We start from the raw sequence: 21131 nt of genomic DNA on the forward strand, positions 1-21131 counted from the left end.
TATAATGTGTAGTATGCACACTTAATTAATTGATATGGAAATTAATTAATACGATTAATTAATTTAATTAATTTTGATTAAATATGATTTTATGAAATTAATTAATTAATTAATTTTTAGATTTATTTAATTTAATTTAAAATCTTTAATTAAAGGTTTAAATTAAAATCCATATTAATTAATTTTTCATATCTAATGGTTATATAATGCTTGAATGTATGTTATAGGTTAGTCTATAGTTTATAAGTGTTACGAAATCAAGTACTCTTAAAATCTATAACAAATATAGCATACTCTCCTAGTGAGAAATAGATCGATATCTTGTAAAACTGGTTATAAGAGACTCACCTGATTTGATCTTGTCAATAAGTCATATAAGATGACTAAGGTTGGAAGTTCTTAAATTGACAGTTTACAGAGCGTCTGCTACCTGAAGATTGTAATCAATTCTTGAGCCAAGTTAACTTAGTCTTATGAGCATGCGTGAGAGATGTGAGGTAATAAAACTAGTTTATCACCTAAACATCGTAGGTTTAAATCCAATATAAAGGTTGTGCTCGAATGTTTCACCTATACTTAGGATTTATTTAAGTTAGCCTAAATATAACCCTAAAGTAATAGAATACCCATAATGTTGGAATTTATGTCTTAAAACTCGTAGTTTGTATTTTAAAATTATATTATATTCAATAAAATGGTTATTGAGGACTTATTGGTGAAAATAGAATACTATAATCTTGAATCAAATAAACTAAGGTCTAGAGGCATCTAGTGTAGACTTGAACTTTATGTAGAGACATAAACGTAGATCAAGTTCAAGTATATAGCCCAAACGGTCTATAGTGTATGAATAAGATTGGGCGTCTTATTCTGAGAACACTATGGATGTGGCTCACTTTGTAGTTAGTACAAACGATGTGATCCTAAATCGTTCATGGAGAGACATGAAAGTGAGGGTATCCTATGTAAAGAGTTTACATAAGACTAGAACCATGAAATAGTCACTTTTAAGTTATAACACTATTGACTATATTAAATTGACTATTTCAATTATGATGACCTAGATAACTTAATCTAAACCCTAAGCTAACTTTGAACTCATCTTCAAATAGAATTATCCTTAGATTTTCATAGGTGAGAGTAACTTAACAGTGTTGGCCCAATAAGCCTCCTATTTCAAGAGTAAGACTGGGTAGATGGCAAGGGACATTGGACACAAGACAGAATTCACTCCTACCCGTTTTAAGGTTAGTAGATAAGTTATTCCCTTAAGGACTGAATCCAAGTCTTGAACAAAAGGCCCCACCCTCTCATTAGCCGGAGAGGGATTCAGTTTATAGGTTGGACCTTAAACCAATTGTTCAATAATTGATCAATGGGACTTAAAGAGCAGGATGTAGTCTCGAGGCTCAAACGGTATTTTGACTCAGCTGATGTTACGAACAACCTGTGAATGATTAACTTATTGATCATGGTTATATCAGATAGACACAAATATATCTATACTGAGGAGAGTCCAACAATGAGACTTTAATGGAATCTCATTAGTTACCTAATGTTGATTAGCTCGGTCTAAAAGAGTTTAGCCAGTTAATCTCATATTGTTGGAGCCTATGATCTATAGGTCCATTAGGTTCCTCTGCTGGTTAATATGAAATTAACTTAAAAAAATTTATTGGAATACTTCGAATTGTTCAAATTAGGTAAAGAGAGAGAGAGAGAGAAACTGACAAAATATGTGATATAATTATCACTTATCAGTTTGAGATAGAGATTTTTGTTTAAATGTGATTTAACTATTAAAAATATGAATGCGGATTCATATTCGAAAGCTTGGAATTGATGAAAATTGTCAAAGTTGTAAAAAGTTAAACTTTAACTGGCTTTATATTCAACTATGATTTGATTTTCAAAAAAATGAATGTGGATTCATGAACGAAAGGTCGACATTAGTCAAGATGGACAAAATGGTAAAAATTCAAAATGTTGACTTTTGATTTAAAAAAGACAAAGTTTGACTTTGACTTGAATGGTCAAATGACCATATTACCCTTGGATTAAAGTTAGATTATTCCACTAACAATCAATGGGAAAAGTGACAATATAAGATGAAGACATTTCACCCACTATGTTCCACTAATAGTTAGTGGAATATTAGGTATTGAGATTTTATGAACTAATTACATGCACTTTTTATGTAATTAGGCTATAAATAGGTAACATTCCAATTGAGAGAAAACTTTTCCTATTTTTGGTATTTTTTACTTTAAAAAATTATCGTACCAATTTTTGTTCCTCTAAATTCTCAAGCTTCAATCCTAAAATTCCTTCCTCCAATTTTCATATCTCTCTATTTACTTCACTTATCGGATCCCACAACCCCGTTCTATGTCTAGAGAATATCGAAGTCAACTCTAGGGGTGGTATGGGTTCAAGTTTGTAAGGAGATTAGGAGAAACAAGAAGATACGAATGTAAGTTTTCTTTTAACCCTAATATCTTTTAATTAAGGTAGTTTGATGCATGTTAATCACTAAATTGTTTTGGTTGCATTTAGAGTAAAATTTAATCCTTAAGTCTATTGCGCGTGTCTCATGTTCCATCACTTCAAATGTTAGAACACTTTAGCTAGAGAGAAGTAGTGTACTTTTAGCTCTAGTGTCCCCAAGAGTTCACACCGTGAGGTCTATGCAGTGCTTTGGGTCGTGCATAGAAGCAGACTCCCTTCGGAGAGTGTTTACATGGATCAATATCAAGGTGAATAAGGGAAGTAGTTTATAGTAAGTGGGTGAGGGATATGTGACAACACATCTTATAATCTTTTCCATTAGGTCGCACCGTGAGATTCCTATAGTGCGTCTGCTTGTCTATCTTCGAGTGAGTTTCCCTTTGAAGAGTTATATTATAGGATTTGGAACACAATGAACTCCAAATATGGATAGGTTTTCTTAGATTAGTTTTCATATTGACTTTCCACTTTCGGGAGCATGTTGATTATGATCTATGAAATCTGAAAATAGCGTGTTGCACTTACAAGAATTACTAACTTGTTAGTACATTCTCGACTAAAGTAAGGACAGCTAAATGCTATAAAGAATAAAAATTTATTCTGGAGTTAGCATCTAGTCAAGATTGTCTTGGTTCAAAGGATAAGTAATCGACTACTCTCCAGTGGAGGTTATTCTAAACCTTTAAAATATCGTTGCAAAACATAATAATGAAGGGTACATTATTATAATTGCTAGAACTAATTGGTTATTAAAGGATTATAGTTTTTTTTACTAAGAGAATATTTTGTCTTTTCAGCATGAATAGCTCAATAGTTCAACTTTTAGCTTCCAAAAAACTTAATGACGATAATTATGGAGCACGAAAATCAAATCTTAACACAATACTAGTGGTTGACAATTTAAGATTTGTCTTAACTGAGGAATGTCCTCAAACCCCTACCTCTAATGCTAACCGAACTAGTCGGAAAACATATGATGAATGGGTGAAGGCTAATGAAAAAGTCGTGTCAATATTCTTGTCAGCATGTCTGATGTTTTGACAAAGAAACATACACGATTGTGTAGTTATTTTTAACGATGGAAAAGATGCTTCAATTTTAAATGATCTTGTTGTCCATGCTAAACGATCATGTTGATTATTGTAAGTGATCGTTTAGATCATATGCACACGATTATGTAGTTCTTTTTAAATTGTTATATAGGCCATAAATATTTACCACATTTGTTATATTCATGTAAATTTATCTTAAATATACGATATTTAATTTCGCAATTAATTAATTGGAGAATTAGTTAATAGTTTATTTTAATTTTATTTAATTAAATTGATTAAATTAAAGATTAATTTACATAAAGGTAACAAAATCCAAAAATACGTAGGGCCTATGTAACAAAAAGAAAAAACTCGTGAAACCAGTAAATTATTTTTATAATTTCCAGGTTTGCAGTTACTGTGGACGGCTGAACATACTTTTGAAAACCATGGATGACTCAACATACACGGACAATCCAATCAATCAAGTTCCTTGATAAAGGAATTCCATGCTCATCGCTAGTAGACGAAAAGCCAAAATGATCGTCGAAACAAGGTTACGGACGCATCCTCAAATAGGATATTAACGGAAAAAAATTGTTAGTCTATTTTCATTTCGAAATCTAGAGTAGTGCTCAACAAAACTATTCCACCATCAAAAAGAAAGTTTTAGCAATAGTACTTTTAGTCCAAAAATTTCAGGGAGATCTTATCAACAAAGATTTTCGTGTCAGGACTGAATCAAAGGTAAGCAAATTCATCTTTGAAAAAGATGTAAAGAATCTTGTTTCAAAGCAAATCTTTGCAAGATGTCAAGCAATTCTATCTTGTTTCAATTTTTCAATTAAGCCTATAAAAGGGAGTAACAATTTCCTTGTTGCTTACATGTCTCAAGAGAGCACCTCTCAAAATCAAAGCTCTGAAAGAATCCTAGTGCTTTTCAAAATGTTTCCAACCTTTGGTCAATCTCGACCACCTGGGAGGCCTCCGCCTCCTCTTCCACTAAATCAGCATAACCAAGCTCCTTTTCAAACATCTAGCTCCTTTAGAGTAAGCTCTTCTAAGGGCAAACACCTTATTTCTCAAGCATCTGCACTTACTCTTGTGTGTGCAGATAATTACGCCATGGTTCTAAGTGTCCAAACTATATCTAGGCGTCGTCAAAGTTTTCCACAAAGAAATCTAACAATTGGATCAAACTCATATTCCTCTACAACCTTGTCGCGTCCATCAGGCGCCGCAACGTCAATTAAGCCACCTTCTAAGCCTAAATGGTAAAACCAACGGTTTTTATACCCTGACACCGGTCACAAGTTACCAAACCAAAACAATTCTTGAAGATGTTGTAATTGAACCAGAATTCGACGGACCTTCCATTTAAGAAATTTGGTCCTAGGTCTACCCCCATGGGTTCAACTTTTTTCCATAAGCATCAAGAAAATGAGACAATTTTATGAGTCCATTTTGGTCGACACCATTTCGGTCGAAATTACTCATATTCTAGACCGGAATAAGCCCAAAACAATTGTCTACTCCAAACTCAAAATTTTTAGGTTTTCACATTATCCCATTGGCCTCAAGGGATGTTTGTTTCTAGAAAATTCCCAAAGGTTTTCAACCTTCAATCATACACGTACCGAGACTACATGGAAGCATGGTAGAAAGTACTACAGCATAAATCTCATAACCACTCTTGGTTTATTACGTTTTGTAAGAAATCTAACAAAACTAATTTTCCAAATTTGTTCAAAAATAGTGGAGCTACTTCCTCCTAACTGATCTAAAGATTTTTCCAGTCGAGGTCCAACGAGCCTACCATCACTTTTCAACAAGCATCTATTCATCTGCACTTTTTCCAACGTATAGATTCTCTCTCTATTTCCAGGTGCCTTTGGATTTTCTGCTTAAGTCATTAGCTTTCATCCAGGGCAAAGTTTAAGCTCTTAGGAAAGATCTTGCAGGAAAAATGGTGGGATAAGTACGACTACTCTCATCTGAATGAAGATCAAATAATAAAATGGTTTAAAACCAACGCTCATGTCTCGAGAAAAAGAAGAAGACCAGTTCCTTCTCACGAAGAATTCAATTATGACCTCCATCGCTGGAGCTAAATCTGAGGCAGATCTCCAAGCGGTCATGGAAATAGTCATCCACACTATTTCCAACGATAACAAGGAGGATGACCCTGAAGATAGTGAAATTTCTTCAGATTCATCCGTCAACGATATTGAATTTGACAATGATCCATACTACAACTTCGATATTTTCGACCCCTATTTGGATTCCTAACCAAGATAAAAAAAAAAATAGGTTTTTTCTTTTGTATTATTATCATTTAAAAAAAAGTACATAAATAAACTTTTCTCCCAGTAAAAATTTTGAAAAAAAAAGTACTTAAACAAATTTTTGTCCTTGTAAAAAAATTTATCCTATACATCCAACCTGCAAAGTGTAATCGTCGATCGAAGTAATCTTCGATTGAAGGGGAGGTGATGGAGATGGCAAGCAACTGAGTCAGCGAGGATTGTTTCTGGTTAGGGACTCTTACCGTGACCAACTAATTCAAAGAGATTAGGATGCTTAGGCAATTAATGGCGAGGAAGCCGAGAGTAAGTCCCTGGACGTATTCTATCTCAGAGAGTCTACAGTCGTCGCATGGTAAGACCAATCCTGGCCATTCAAACAAAGTCGGGTGACATCATCATCGTCAAGAAAAAATTACCAGAAGAGACTTGAAGACATTCGGAGACATATCGTCTTAGCTTTTCTTTTATTTTTGTTTGTTTGTATTTTTTCTGTTTGTAATTCTACTTTTCGATTTGTATTCTAGCTTTTGTTTAGCATCTTTCAGATTACGAAAATATAAGAATAAGTGGGGGATTTGTCCCACCCAAACCTTATCATAATCTTTTCCTTTTTCTTTTCAAAAGGAATTAAAGATTCTAAAAAGATAAGTTGCCAGTCAGGGGTCCTGTCCTGTCAACCCTTAATAAATAATATATATATATATATATATATATACACACACACACACAAATACATACATACACACAAACACACACACATACATACTTGGGAATAAATAATAATAATATGTGGAGAGAGAAAATAATAATAAAATAATTAATTAAGAGCATGGCCCCTTTGTCCCAGTCAAAGGTACCTATAATTGAACCAACTTGATTTTATTGGTTAGCATGAGCGGGTCAACTTGGTTTTTAGTAAATGGTGAGTGTACAACTTATAACCTAAGAAAAAGAAAGAAATATATAAAAATTCCCTTTTAAATTATATTCTTCTCATAACCCACTTTATAATTTCACACTTTCCCTTATTTTCTCCTCATCCCCTCCATAACCACTCCTTTTCCCCATTCTTTCACCTCCAAAAAAGAAAAGAAAAAAAAAAGAAAAAAAGAAAATAATAAAAATACAAAACTAAAGAGATTGCGAAGACAGTGAAAATGGGAAGCTTACTTGACTTCAAAGAGACAGAGCTCCGTCTTGGGCTGCCCGGCTGGGAAGGAAGAAATGACGGTGACGCCGTGAAAAAAAGAGGTTTCACTGAAACTGTAGATTTAAAGCTGCATATTGCGACTGATTCCGACCAAGGAAACAAAACGATTGACAAAAATGTCGTTTCGAGCTTCGTCAATAAAGATCTTCCCAAGCCTCCCCCAGCCAAGTATGAACTCTTATCTCTCTCTACTGTTCATTATTGTCATTTCAAAAGAAATTGTTCGTGAAAATATTATTTAGTTATATAATTATTCTATTTTCTGTCAGAGGTTAAAAGTTTATACATAAAAGAAATTGAAAGTTTACTTTTTCTTTAAAAAATTAAAGCAAATAAATAAATAAATAAAGGTTAATGACAATTAATAAATAGATTTTCAGCATAAAAGGTTATAAAAAAAAAAAAACTCAGTATTTGCATAGCTCTAGGCTCAGAATTAAATATTTATATTTAAAATATAAAAAATCCGAATAATTTAATTTTCTTAGGGTTTTTGGAATATAATTAATATTGGTTAAAAGAAATTTTAATTTGCAGTTGTTAGATGGTGTTTTTTGGAAATGAGGGTTATGAATAAAAATTATATAATGATAATGTGTATATGGGCATCAATAATTGATTGGGAGGGGAAGAGAAAGAAATGATGACCAAGTAAACGAAAAAAAAAAAAAAAAAAAAAAAAAAAGAAAAAAGGCAAAATAATTGTGGTTTCGAATCTCAAGGAAATTTTTGTTTCCTTGTCGGACAAACACGCCAAACTACATAACATATGGAATCTTTTCTTTTCCGTTTTCCTTTTCTCAATAGTCAATGTGTCCAAAACTTATTAAGTTAAACAATTATTCTATTTGGTCATACCTTTAACTTTATTTTTTCACTAAATAACTACCTCCTCATATTTATTAATTACTTTTAAAAAGTATAATTAAAATTTTCTAAATCCAGTTAAAGAAACCAAAATATTCATGCACCTTTTCAAAAATATAAAAAAAAACAACAAAATATTTACGATCTATAGAATAATTATGAAAACGAAAAAAAAGCCTAAAGGTTCAATATGTAAAATACCAAAAATATCTCGTCAACCACGTCGTCAATAACGGGCATGTAATATATTTGCAATTGTTTAGAATTGGTTATTATTTGGTACGCGATCGTTTAAATATGACTACAATTTATCTTTTCAATTTTATCGTTTAATTTTGTTACATGATCGTTTAATTTGGTTATGTTTAAATTTGGTTACGTTTAGATTTTGTCGTTTAGATCAAGGGCTCAAATCTAAATGATTTTTTTAATTTGGTACACGATTTTTTTAATTCTTTTGGTACACGATCGTTTAGATTTCTCTAAACGATGATTTTTTTTATCACTTTTTTTACACGATCGATTACATTTGGCTACTCCAATCCAAATGATTTTTTTTCAAGATTCTTTATATACGATATTTTTTTTACATGATCGTTTAATTTAGTTACGTTTAAATTTAGTTAGTTTAGATTTGGGATCCAAATTTAAATGTTTTTTTTTTTCAAAATTTGGTACATGATTTTTTTAATTCTTTTGGTAAACGATCGTTTAGAGATCTAAACGAATTTTTTTTACACGATCGTTTACATTTGGCTACTCCAATCTAAATGATTTTTTTCAAGATTCTTTATACATGATCTTTTAGATTTTGCTTTTTTTTACACAGTGATTTATATTTGGTTAACCAAACATAAACAACATTAAAAAAAAGGAAAAGGAGAAAGACGATGGAAAGAAATCTCGGCAAAAAAAGAAGAAGAAAAGTAGAAAGACGATGGAAAGAAATCAAAAAAAGAAAAAAAAATAAGGAAGACAAATTAAACGGCGTAAATAAAGAATTGAAAAATAAGAAAAATAATGAAAATAAATCACAGAAAAAAAAGAAAGAGAAAAAAAGAAAGACGATGAAAGAAATCGCAGAATGAAGATGAATGAAATTGTAGAAGGAAGACGATTTCATCGCGAGAAAGAAAAGAAAGATGGAAGGACAAACCTGGAATATTTAAAAAATGACTAACTTTATGGACTTAGTTACATGACCGTAAATAGTTTGGTATTTTGTTACATTTACGAAAGTTTCTCAAATATTTACTAATATAACAAAATTTTATTATATACGTATATGAGATAAATCACGATAAACTATTATTTATATGTTTCGTGTATTGTAATAGACAAATTAAGATAGTATTTTACTGTATTTGTAGATATTTTTGTTATTTAAAACAATTTTTATAAAATAATTATAGTTAATTAGTTTTAACTTATATTCCATCGTTGTTTCAATTAAAAAAATTTCATAAATATAACCAACCACTAAAATATTTAATGTCAGTGCAACAAAGTTCATAAAGTTAACCATTTTTTAAATACTTCAGGTTTGCTCTTCTGTCTTTCTTCTCCTCTTCGCTGTGGTTTCTTTCTATCGTCTTTATCTTTTCCTTTTTCTTTTCACTGCAATTTCTTTCCATCGTTTTTCTTCTTTTCCTCTTCTTTTTTTACGTTGTTTATATTTGAATTTAGGTTTACCCAAATCTAAACGAACAAAATTTAAACGATCATGTACAAAAAATAGTCAATTGTGTATAAAAAATCTTGAAAAAAGTCGTTTAGATTGGAGTATAGCCAAATCTAAACAATCGTGTTGAAAAAAATAAACGATCGTGTTGACTAGTCTAAACGATCGTGTGCAAAGAATTTAAAAAAATCGTTTAACATCTAAACGATCGTGTACAAAAAATTTTGAAAAAATTTAAACGATTAAATCTAAACGATCATGTAACCAAATAAAATGATAGGATTGAAAAAATAAAAATCGTTTAGATTTGGAATCTAAACGACCGAATCTAAATAATCGTATACCAAACAATAGCCAAATCTATACAATCTTATACCAAATATATTACGTACGTTGTAGACGGTGTAGTTACCGGACATGTTTGGTATTTTTTATTGTACGTCTATATACTTTTTTCGTTTTCAAAATTATTCTATATAGTGTTAATATTTTGTCTTTTTTGTTATATTTCTTAAAAAGACCTCTTCAGTTAATTTCAAATTTTATTTCATAATTATTTAAATTGATCCAAAGTTAACACTAAAAAATTAAAGTTGGAGGAATTAAATTAAAGTTGGAGGAATTAATTGGATAAAACTTTAAAGTGTATATGAAAATGATTTAGTGCAAATCCAGATGGAAATCGAATATTTTATGTATGCACTGTTTTAGGATTTGCTTTATTTTAATTTTGTCTACCATGGAAGTTCAGATTAATATATGTTAATGTTTTCCTCGTGTGTTTGTATAACCGTAATAAAAGTAGGTCATTTCAATGATCTATTTCGATTGACTCAAGAAAAGAATAATTTTTATAAAAATTTACTTTTATTTAAAAAAATTTTTTGTGAAAACTGATTATATAAAATATACTTAAAGTGATTTTCAAATATTCTAATTTTTCTTTAAAATGACTTATCTTTTGAATTGAACAATTAGATTATAGTAGTAACCTAGGTATTTATTTAACATGTGTTTAAATCATGGTAATATATGCCTCTTCATCTCTTAAAATTAGTAAATTTTTTAAAATCAATTTTCTCATGAAATTTATCAACTAAGATACGAAACTGTATTGGAGAAACATTTAATTTCATATCCAAAATATTTTCAAATTAAATATGTGTATATTGAAATTTTAGTTTGAGTTTATCTATATCTTTTGACTCCAATTTTTCTTTCACATAATCTTTCAAAACGTCTTCTTGGCATCACCAAAAGTTAAGAATTGTTTGTTCTACTAATTTTAATATGATAGTTTAGAGATAATGACATGACTCTCAAATAAACATAAGGTAACTCTCTCCTTTAATATTTTAAACAAAACCTAGCTCTATCAAATAATTCCTCAAAAGAAATACAAAGAAACCTGCCTAATAAATCATGGAACGCATTAAAGAAAATTGATAAAGAAAAAACATTAAATGGAACATTTAGAAAGGAATGAATTAAAAATTTAAGTAAAATGGTAAAGTTAACTAATCTAACTAATTAGTTGGTTAGGGAAAATTATTGTTTAAATTAGAGATTTGAATTTGACAGGACCCAAGTTATCGGTTGGCCACCGGTGAAGTCGTTGAGGAGAAACATCATAGGGCCAAAGAAGAATAAATTAGAAGAAACCAAGAAGAGTGCCGTCGGTGACTGCAGCGTCGGTGCGGTAGCGTTTATTAAAGTCAGCATGGAGGGGGCACCGTACTTACGCAAAGTGGACTTGAAAATGTACGAAAGCTACCAACAGCTTTTCGATGCCTTAAGCAAGATGTTTGGCTCTTTCACTACAGGTAATTTCCAAATTACCCTTTTAACAACCTCCACCGATCACAATCGAAATTTGGAAAAAAAACGACTAATTGTTTCCCTAAAATCATTGCAAACATTGATCAACTATCAACCTCACTGCTTCTAATTAGACCGTCTAGTTTTTCAATCTCTCATACTTACTACTATTCACCATCATGAAATTTTTTTAATCAAATAATAATTGATAAATTAAAATTTACAAACTTTAGTCCATATATTTATAAAATTTAATTAAAAACATTTAAGAAGTGTGGTGAATTTTGTATTTAAGTCTAATATAAGTGATCTAATGTATCATATTGTGAACATTATAAGAAACAAAGGATCAATTTGTATACAAAATAATTTAAAATACAGAAATTGATTCAATTCTATATTGAATAGATTTTTTTAATTATAAATAGATGTTTGGGTGTAGTACATACAAAATCAACAAATTTGAAACTAATTTAGAAATTTATTAAATACAAAATTTTAATCCATTAGACCAAGTTTGTAATCAAGTAGGATAAGAAGATGAATGATTGGAGGTTGAAATTGAAATATCAGGTAATTGTGGGGCACAAAAGATGAAGGATTACATGAACGAAAGAAAATTAAAAGATGTGTTAAATGGGTCAGATTATGTGCCTACTTATGAAGACAAAGATGGAGATTGGATGCTTGTTGGTGATGTCCCATGGGAGTATGTCTTTCTCAACTCTCTCTCTCTCTCTCTCTCACACACTTTTTAAATTTTCAAAATTTTAACTGCTCCGACTCTTTTTTTTTTTTTTTTTTTATTGGTTATTGATTGACTGACACGCTAGTCAAATTTTTATTGGACTCTTCATTTTAATCCTTTAAGGGGTCCGTATGTTTTGGACCCCAAACTAAGATCCGTTCAACTACACTAACTTAGCTCGTCTTTTCCATTTCCATTGTTTTAGATTAATAAATATTTGCCTAAAATAAAATTAAAGATATTAGAATCTAATATAAAAGAATTTTAAAAAATTTCGGGTGAAAGTTAACCTCACAAGGTTATTATAATGATATATATATATATTTGGTATTTGATTGAACAGCATGTTTGTCAATTCCTGCAAACGCTTGAGGATAATGAAAGGATCTGAGGCCATTGGACTTGGTAAGTTATAATAAGAGTTGTTATTATATATAATAAAATAAACTAATATATTTATAAGAAACCGTTCAAAAATATCAAAATCTATCAATAATAGACGTTGACTTATATTTATTGTCTATCAATACAGATAAAAATCTATCAATATCTATCTATCTATCGTTGACAAATTTTGCAATTCATTTTACAATATTTGTAAATATTTTTAGTAGGTTTGTTATTTGAAATGTTCTTTTGATATTAATTTAACTTTGTTTCCTCTTCTTAAAAGGATGGGGCGTTTGTAAAAATAGCAAAAAAATTTATGATAATAAAGCTCTATTTTTTAAATTTCAAAAGTAGTAAATTTAAAATCGAAAGTCCTTTAATAGCGTCTGATAGCTGATATATCTAATTACTAATTATATTTGTAATATGTAAAAAGAAAATTTGCGATGACTTTTTTTTGTTTTAATTTGTTTGTCATCTGATGTGATTCAGATGTGAGAAGTGCCCATTTTTATTTCATCTTCTTTTAATGCTCTTGAATAATTTTTTGTATATATAAACGTAAATTAATACAATAACTGTCAATTTTACAGCACCAAGAGCATTGGAGAAGTGCAAGAACAGAAACTGAACTACCTACTAATAGATTATTATTATTATTATTTTTTTTTTTGTGAAATAATAATAGTAGTAGTAATTATTGTTATTACTATCATTTGGTAGCTTGCAATTAATTATTATATCCAATTGATGATCATATATCAAACCCTACTCTATAGAGGGAGGAGTTTGATTCTGATCAGTAACATATCACCTCCACCTCCTGTCTAGCTATGTAATTACTATATAATTGTAATATACTTCTCACCAGATTTTGTATTCTATTATCTTAGTTAACATGCACTGAAATATGCTCATCCATATCTGGGTTTTCTTTTCTTTCATAATATGTAGAGTAATTGATAAAAAGTCCCAAACCTTTTAGACGTTGATAATACATTTATGTCAACTCTTGAATCGTGTTCTTGTTTACTACAAGAAAAACACTCATTCGCCTAGAATCGTAAGTAGTACGTAGTCAACGTAATCATCAAGAGACTAGGCAAATATACAATTAAGGAAAATTACAAACTCTCAATGTCAATAATAATACGGCAGTTGGCCATACCTTACATATCGTCATGCATTGAAAATTCATGCAAGGGAGCCAAAAGTTCACTTTGCTTTCAGTAGACTCTAGAAGTCGTCCACTCCTAAACATCATTTGTAATAATGTCAAAAAAAACCTTAAAGTAACTTCCAAAATTAAGGTAATTTTGGATTTAATTCTCTTAATTTTATTTAACTATGTTAAACTTTTGAGTGTTAATTTTAGTTAATTGATGAAGAATTATTTGGTTTTGTGAAAGTTGAGATTAATTAAATTTATTGGATGAATATTTAATTAATTAGATAATTTAGTTTTCAGTGTTGCTGAGAATTAAATTAAGTTTATGTTATTGGTTTAGTTAAATTTGTGGATTTTAAGGATTTACGGTTAATTATATATATTGGCGGAAAGTTGTAAAAGATAAATGTTACCATTGCAACTAACTAGAATGGACACCGGAAGTTAAACTGTTCAAAGTACTTTGCTAAAAAAAATCGAGAAGGAAGTACAAAGTAAATATCATTTACTACTTGTTGAAACATGCTTAGTGAAATATGATATTTTTATTTGAATACCTAGATTCATAAGCCATTAATCATATTTACTTCTCAGTTCTTTAAAAGCTTATAGAAGACTTGATCACCCTAAAAATTGAAACATGAGAGATTGTCTCGGCTGAAATAGTGAAAGGTCTGAAGTTGTTTTGATGATACATATATCATACTATAGGTCCTGAATCTTGTTCTCTCTATCCTAAATAGCCCAACAAAACTATTTGAATCTCATACTATAGCTCAGTATCTTAGAATAAGAAAAATACAGTGTATTTTCACTTTAAATTGTTGAAAAAACAAACGTTGATCATCGTTGTTGTGTCGTGTCGAACCACTGCCTTGATAGCAAAATTCGGCATGACCTCGGTACTAAATTGCATATGCCAGGTTACTCCCCAAGGTTTACACAACTTCCAAACTCTCTAGCGTGCCCTTGTAAGAGTTAGGCATAGAATCAGAATGAAAAACGTTCAAAGAAAGAAATTAGGGTTTTGTTTTGTTGAAAAGAAAAAGATCACCCCTAAAAGATTTTTTTAAAATATATATATATATATAAGAATTATGGTTTTTAAGTTGTAAAATATATTAAATAATAACAATTTATTAATTTCCAACTTATAAAATAGTACAATGATAGTCATTCCTAACAATCCCCCACGAATGGCTACCATTGTAATCCAATTAAAACAATAATAAAGCATTTTCTCTTAGCAAAGAAAGAAGTAGTATAAACTTAAACATCAATATCTTTCGATTTGAATTGATGCGTAGTGAGGTGGGGCAACAATCCAATTTATAAAGAAAGTAAGTTACCTTTTGAACTTTCAATAACTATGGTTGAGACCCTCACAACATGTTTTACTTCTTAATTTTCCATCGATTCTGCAATAAAGTCTATCACAACAGACAACTCAAAATTGTGCTATTTAAGGTCGTGCACATAGAACCTCGGATCAATGTGAAAGCTCTAGAAAAAGATTCTTAAACTTTTTCATAACTAGAAGGCGACCACACCCTCACAATCACGTTTATTGCTTCATCAAGTCTATCACAATAGACCACTCAAAACTGAGCTATGAAGACTTCACAATAGTCCACATTAAGACCAACTTCATCAAATCTATTAAAGACAAACCACTTAAAACTGAGCTATGAAGATTTTACGGTTATCCATCAAGTCCATACCAGGACCACCCCAAAGAGGGGCTTTGGAAATTTCTAAGGTTTTAGTTTTATCCATCAAATCCATTTAATAAGGACTACTATACGTGGCTATGGACCATCAAGTCTACAACAGCAAACCACCCATAAAAGGGCTATGGACCATCAAGTCTATCGCAATAGACCACCCAAATAAAGGGATATGAACCGTCAGATGTTCGAGTCTCATATTTGTTGAAAATCCTAAAATTACTCTCTCCTTGTTAGGCCTTTGGAGAGATGATCTACAAGTTTCCTCAGACCTCACGTACTTCAAGAAGATAATTCTTTCATTCAACCATCATCTCACAACTCCATGTTTTAGACGAATATGTCTTATTTTGCCATAATACACTATTCTTGGCAATACCCTATGGTCGTGTATGAATCTTAATACAGATATACTGGTATAGAGGCCCCCCACAATGGTACATCTCCCATTAGGCTTCTATGTCATTCATACTAATGGACCCATATAATGGTACATTTTTTATTAAGAACACATATCCACTAGTAAACCTTACCTCGCCGTTCTAAGTTACCCGGTTTGCATACACTACCTAGACAATAATTACAATGCAAACCAAAATCTATTGTAACATTAAGATATCTTAATAAATGACGAAGAGCAATAAAATAATCTTAATCAGGATTATGTGCGTATATACTCAATCTTCTCACAACATATGCAGCAACATGTCTTGTACAGTTAATTTTTGCATATTCAAATTGAGAAACACTAGCTCATTTACTTTCCTTAAGGCTCATTACTAGCATCATAAGAGCACTATCAAACTATTAAAATCTCTTTAATAGTATTCAATGTGTGATTGACATAAATCAAAACATTCTCAATAATACTAAACTCATCACATTAGTCTCACATAATTAAATCTTTCATGACTTCAAGATGTGATAACTTTACAGCATTACTAACATTTATGTTTGTATCACATAAATCTTTGACATCAACATACAAACATATAATCACACAATAAACTCCAAACAACTTTTAGTAAACACATATTCAACAATTCACTACTCGAGACATTGTTTACAGTGTTGTTAATGTTTTTTCCTCATCAAACTTTCAAGAACTAGTTTAAGACCATAAAGAAATTTGACTATACCAAGTTACCATTGAGGAATATCATCTTTACATAGACTTGATGCATTAGAAGACTACATATAGCTACAAAAGCTTTTAAGGCTCTATAGTGGCTAATTTAGTCGTACGATAATAAGAATCAAAACATTATAAATTCCACGTTTGATTCAAAATATTTTTCATCAATCTAAAGTTACACCTATGTACTTATGATCAATTTCTTTATCTAATGTGGGATAGTTGCATTCCCAAAAATCCTCCTCTCGAACAAAGTTCCAACTGAACCCCCCCCCCCCCCAAAGTAGACATCCATCCAACTTTTAACTAGTCTAACTCCTCTCTAGAGCATATTGCCTATTCAATAGAGCTCAACCACGAATAATATTGTAACTACTTTTAAGGTTCCATTGCATATTTGTTCGACCTAGGATTATATCAACAAGGCTAAACCAAGAACAACATGACTCTGATACCAATTTAATTTAGAGACACCTTAGGGTATAAGTCCCCATGCCTTATAAGATCTCACATACTCAATAGTTTAGACAATATCTTAAACTTTTTATAAGTTCTTATGAGATTCATAAAGAATGAATTTGCATATTTTCATACTACTAATAGCAAACTTTAGTAATATACAAATAATGTTGTACGACCAAAGTTGATTACAAGTAATAGTAATACTTTCAATTTCATAAAAATTAACAACCAAATTAATCAACAATTCATGAAGTAAGTCATACATAACTTTGTCACATATGACATACATTTCTACTCATGCTAACATGCTAATAGACATGCTCAAGTAGTAGATCACAATAGCGTCTCAACATTCACAAACTGATTTAAATATATAAATCTATATGCAACACTATTATGAATATAATTAGTAAACATAGTCAAGGGTTTTCAATCATGATGAAGATTTCTTGAACACAAGATATGCTACCTTAGTTAGACGCCCCCACACTTCTAAATATTTAAATGCAGAACATATTTAAAGTTCAACAATACTATTTTGTTGAGGGAAATAAATTTCATGAACAAATCAATTTAATTCACAAAATTCTATTATAAGGTATTCATGATTCTTTTGTTTAATTGACTTTCTACTTCTAATTAATCTTATGCATGATTCAAGTCATACATTATTTTTATACAAGAATGCATAGACTAATTCAAATAATCACAATAGCATTCATTACTACAACATAAATTTGTCAAACTATACGGAATACTATAGTATATCCTTATCAAATATACATATAGAATGTCATCCTCAATTATAGCATAGAATTAAACTAACTAATTCTTATACTATATGTAAAAATTAAATTAGTGGAATAAACCACCAATTGAATCATGATTGTGTCTATATTCAAACTATTTATGTAGCAAGGCCATCAAAACCATATTACATTTTATCACAATAACTTTCCATTATGACACTAATAGCAATACAAAACTAAGAGCCAATATGCTTGCTAATGAACTATTCAATATATACTTATCACACATATATTGAATATCATGCTCAAATATAGCAATGAAACAAGATTGTCAAATATTCTCAGGTCATATATAAAAACTTGAAATATTGTTGAGCCTTAAACCATAGGAAAACCAAACCCATCATTATCCAAAACTTACAATAAGTTGACTCTATCACATGCATCATGATATAATTTGCTTATACGCGTGAAATATCCAAATATATATTCATAAAGTATGTATCAAATATCAAATATTAAATCTTGTAAGAGAAATCTCAAAAGTGTAAAGTTATGTTTGTGGAACAAATTACTAGCCAAATTAAATATATCAACAACACAAATCAACAATCCAATTAAAGCCATCAACAAATAAATGCATGGCTTATTAAACTACATCTTAGAATCTTCAACAAGTTTTACAAATTGATTTTTTCAGAAATTTTCACTGTCTTCATCCAAATTGACAAAAGATGAAAATTTAACGTACTCAATTGTTTTTCCAAAGATTTTCAAATCATCTTTTCGATTGGATGATTTAGTCTACGAATCACTCTAGAATAAATTCAAAATAAAATTCATTCACAGAAACGATTGAAAATAAAACATTATCGACTTTCTACCGTTTCTTAGCTTTCCATTTTAATTTGTATCGAGAAACTCAAATTTTCAAAACCATCAAACAAAGGTTTCGGCTTAATATGTTGTGTTAAGATCAATGTTTATCTCTTTAAATTTGTATCAATCAAAATAAATGATTAACATAACTCTCGAAAATAAATGGTTTCATCTATCCCTTTCAGATTATTTTCCTAATAAAACCATTCATTCATCAATAAAACTTACGCTACTAAAGCAATAAATATACGTACCCATAGAGCAATCCAAAACTCCAAAGGCTTAGAAAAAGCAACTTCCGTTGTTAGTGAGACTGCCTTTTCCTTTTCTATAGATCAACGGCATTGGTTGGGACATTTAAGCTCTTTCTCTTTCTTGTTCTCTTCAGCCTCAAAATTTTGTTTCCATTCATTTTCGTTGGCAACATTGTCACAAATGCAAATGCGTTTTTCCTTTGAAATTTGCATATTGGCCTGGCCGACAATTGTCTGATGTCGGCTTTTCAGGCATTCACCTTGATGATGGAGTTATCAATGCGAGAGCTACGGTTTTGGGTGGTTCCATCAATGCAGACTTTTATACACGAGGAAGCACAAGGTACTTCCATTTCAATTTCTTTGAAGCCGGAGAAGGGATCGGCAATTTCAACCCTAAAATCGCAAAATTCAATCTCGTGGATCCAGCAGAGAGGAACACAGTCAGAAGTTCTTACGATAAGATTTCGTGCAGACAATCCTCGGTGCAAAAAGAATAATTTGATTACAATTTTGCTTTCAAATTGTTTGAAAGACAAACGTTGATCATCGTTGTTGTGTCATGTCGAACCACTGCCTTGAAAGCAAAATTCGACACGAATTCGATGCTAAATTGCATATGCCGGATTGCTCCCTTTACACAACTTTCAAACTCTCTAACGTGCACTCGTAAGGAATAGAATCAGAATGAAAAACGCTCAGAGAAAGAAATTAGGGTTTTGTTTTGTTGAAAAGAAAAAAACCACTCCCAAAAGATTTTCTTTATATATATATATATATATATATATATAAAATTATGGTTTTTGAATTGTAAAATATATTAAATAATAACAATTTATTAATTTCCAACTTTTATAAAATAGTACAATAATAGTCCTTCCCAACTTAAATATCCTCGCTGTTGCTCACCAAAACGTTGAAAGAAATGATAGAAAAAAATTCCCTTTTTGAATAACAAACTTATGGCCCATTTTTTATTTTTCTTCGACAACAAGATTTCAAGCTCAGGACAAACTCTGTATGTTTCCTTCAAAATTGAGTTCTTTCATACAGATTTCCACCGCCTAATGTTCATTCTTTCAAAATATTTGCCTCTTTGTTAACCAATCAAAAAATCATATTACTTACCTACGTAAAAACTAGTCTATGGGTTAAGTAAAAAGTGAATTGAGTTCGGCCAAAATTTTGGGCTTTGAATTGGCCTTCTTAATGGAGTTTTGTCTCCATGACTATTGTGATGCTTAGTATTATCAAAAATGGATTTTCTTTATCTTAATCACGGATCGAAAAGTTGTTAAACAAATTTGATAGTTTGATGATATTTATATGAAAATACCTTAGGATACTCGTATGAGTTACATAAGATATCTCTACTCACATATTTCCACACATAAACAATTTAAATTATATCATTTGTAAGAATTATTGTTGAATTTTTTATTCTAAAACTCATGGATAGTAAATGGGATTCATTTACCATTAACGAAGTGTTATTGTAATTTCAATAAATGTTATTGATTAATTTATAACATCTGTTTTAATAACCTAAATCTAATTAACTAACATCATAAGCTATTTAAAAAGTCTAAACTATACGTAGAGACATACTTGGATCAATGCTTAAAAAATTTATAATATAGAAATAAGGTTGGGTACCTTATCCTAGTAACAATATGGTGAATATGACCCACTTTGAATTTCATACAAACGCAATGATTCAACGTGTTCATATAGGTGATATGCAAGTGTGGGTGTTCTATGTAATGAGTTTGCATACAAATGAACCATAATAAGTTCAACCCTAAAACTCTAATAATCTCAACCCAACATTTCAACAATTTAAAACATAAACCTATCAATATTCATTTTATACAAACAATTTCATTCCTAAACTTCAAACAATTTCAATATATTTAAACATAAATTTCAACCCTAAAACTATAACAAATTTCAATATACATTTTATACATACAATTTCATTCCTAAACTTCAAACAATTTCAATATGTTTAAACATACATTTTAACAATTTTAACTCTATCAATGCAAACAATTTCAATATACATTTAAAACATACATTTATTTAACTTTAAAAAAAGAGCAACAAATAGTTTACCAAAATGTAGAGTGGCGATGGCGGCAGAATAGAGGACGGTGAGTGGCGGAGCACCTCAACGACGACGACAGACGGCAAAT

At 30.3% G+C, this 21131-nt stretch overlaps 1 protein-coding gene across 1 annotated transcript; it reads left to right on the forward strand.

Annotated features, from left to right (window-relative positions):
- The first annotated feature begins 6792 nt into the window (after positions 1–6792).
- Positions 6793–13483, forward strand: LOC103501008 (auxin-responsive protein IAA16-like). The gene is made up of 5 exons (XM_008464484.2): positions 6793–7226; positions 11188–11429; positions 11998–12133; positions 12516–12577; positions 13156–13483. The coding sequence occupies exons 1-5, from the start codon at positions 7006–7008 to the stop codon at positions 13191–13193; spliced, it is 699 nt and encodes a 232-aa protein (XP_008462706.1). The 5' UTR covers positions 6793–7005; the 3' UTR covers positions 13194–13483.
- Positions 13484–21131: the final 7648 nt, after the last annotated feature.

The sequence above is a fragment of the Cucumis melo genome, chromosome 2 (genome assembly GCF_025177605.1).
Source record: "Cucumis melo cultivar AY chromosome 2, USDA_Cmelo_AY_1.0, whole genome shotgun sequence".
In the NCBI taxonomy this organism is placed as follows: Eukaryota; Viridiplantae; Streptophyta; class Magnoliopsida; order Cucurbitales; family Cucurbitaceae; genus Cucumis; species Cucumis melo.

Coding starts and splice junctions, on each gene's coding strand:
- LOC103501008 (XM_008464484.2), top strand. CDS start 7,006: ATGGGAAGCTTACTTGACTTCAAAGAGACAGAGCTCCGTCTTGGGCTG. Junction 7,227..11,187: donor CCCAAGCCTCCCCCAGCCAA/GTATGAACTCTT, acceptor TGAATTTGACAG/GACCCAAGTTATCGGTTGGC. Junction 12,134..12,515: donor GTTGGTGATGTCCCATGGGA/GTATGTCTTTCT, acceptor TTGATTGAACAG/CATGTTTGTCAATTCCTGCA.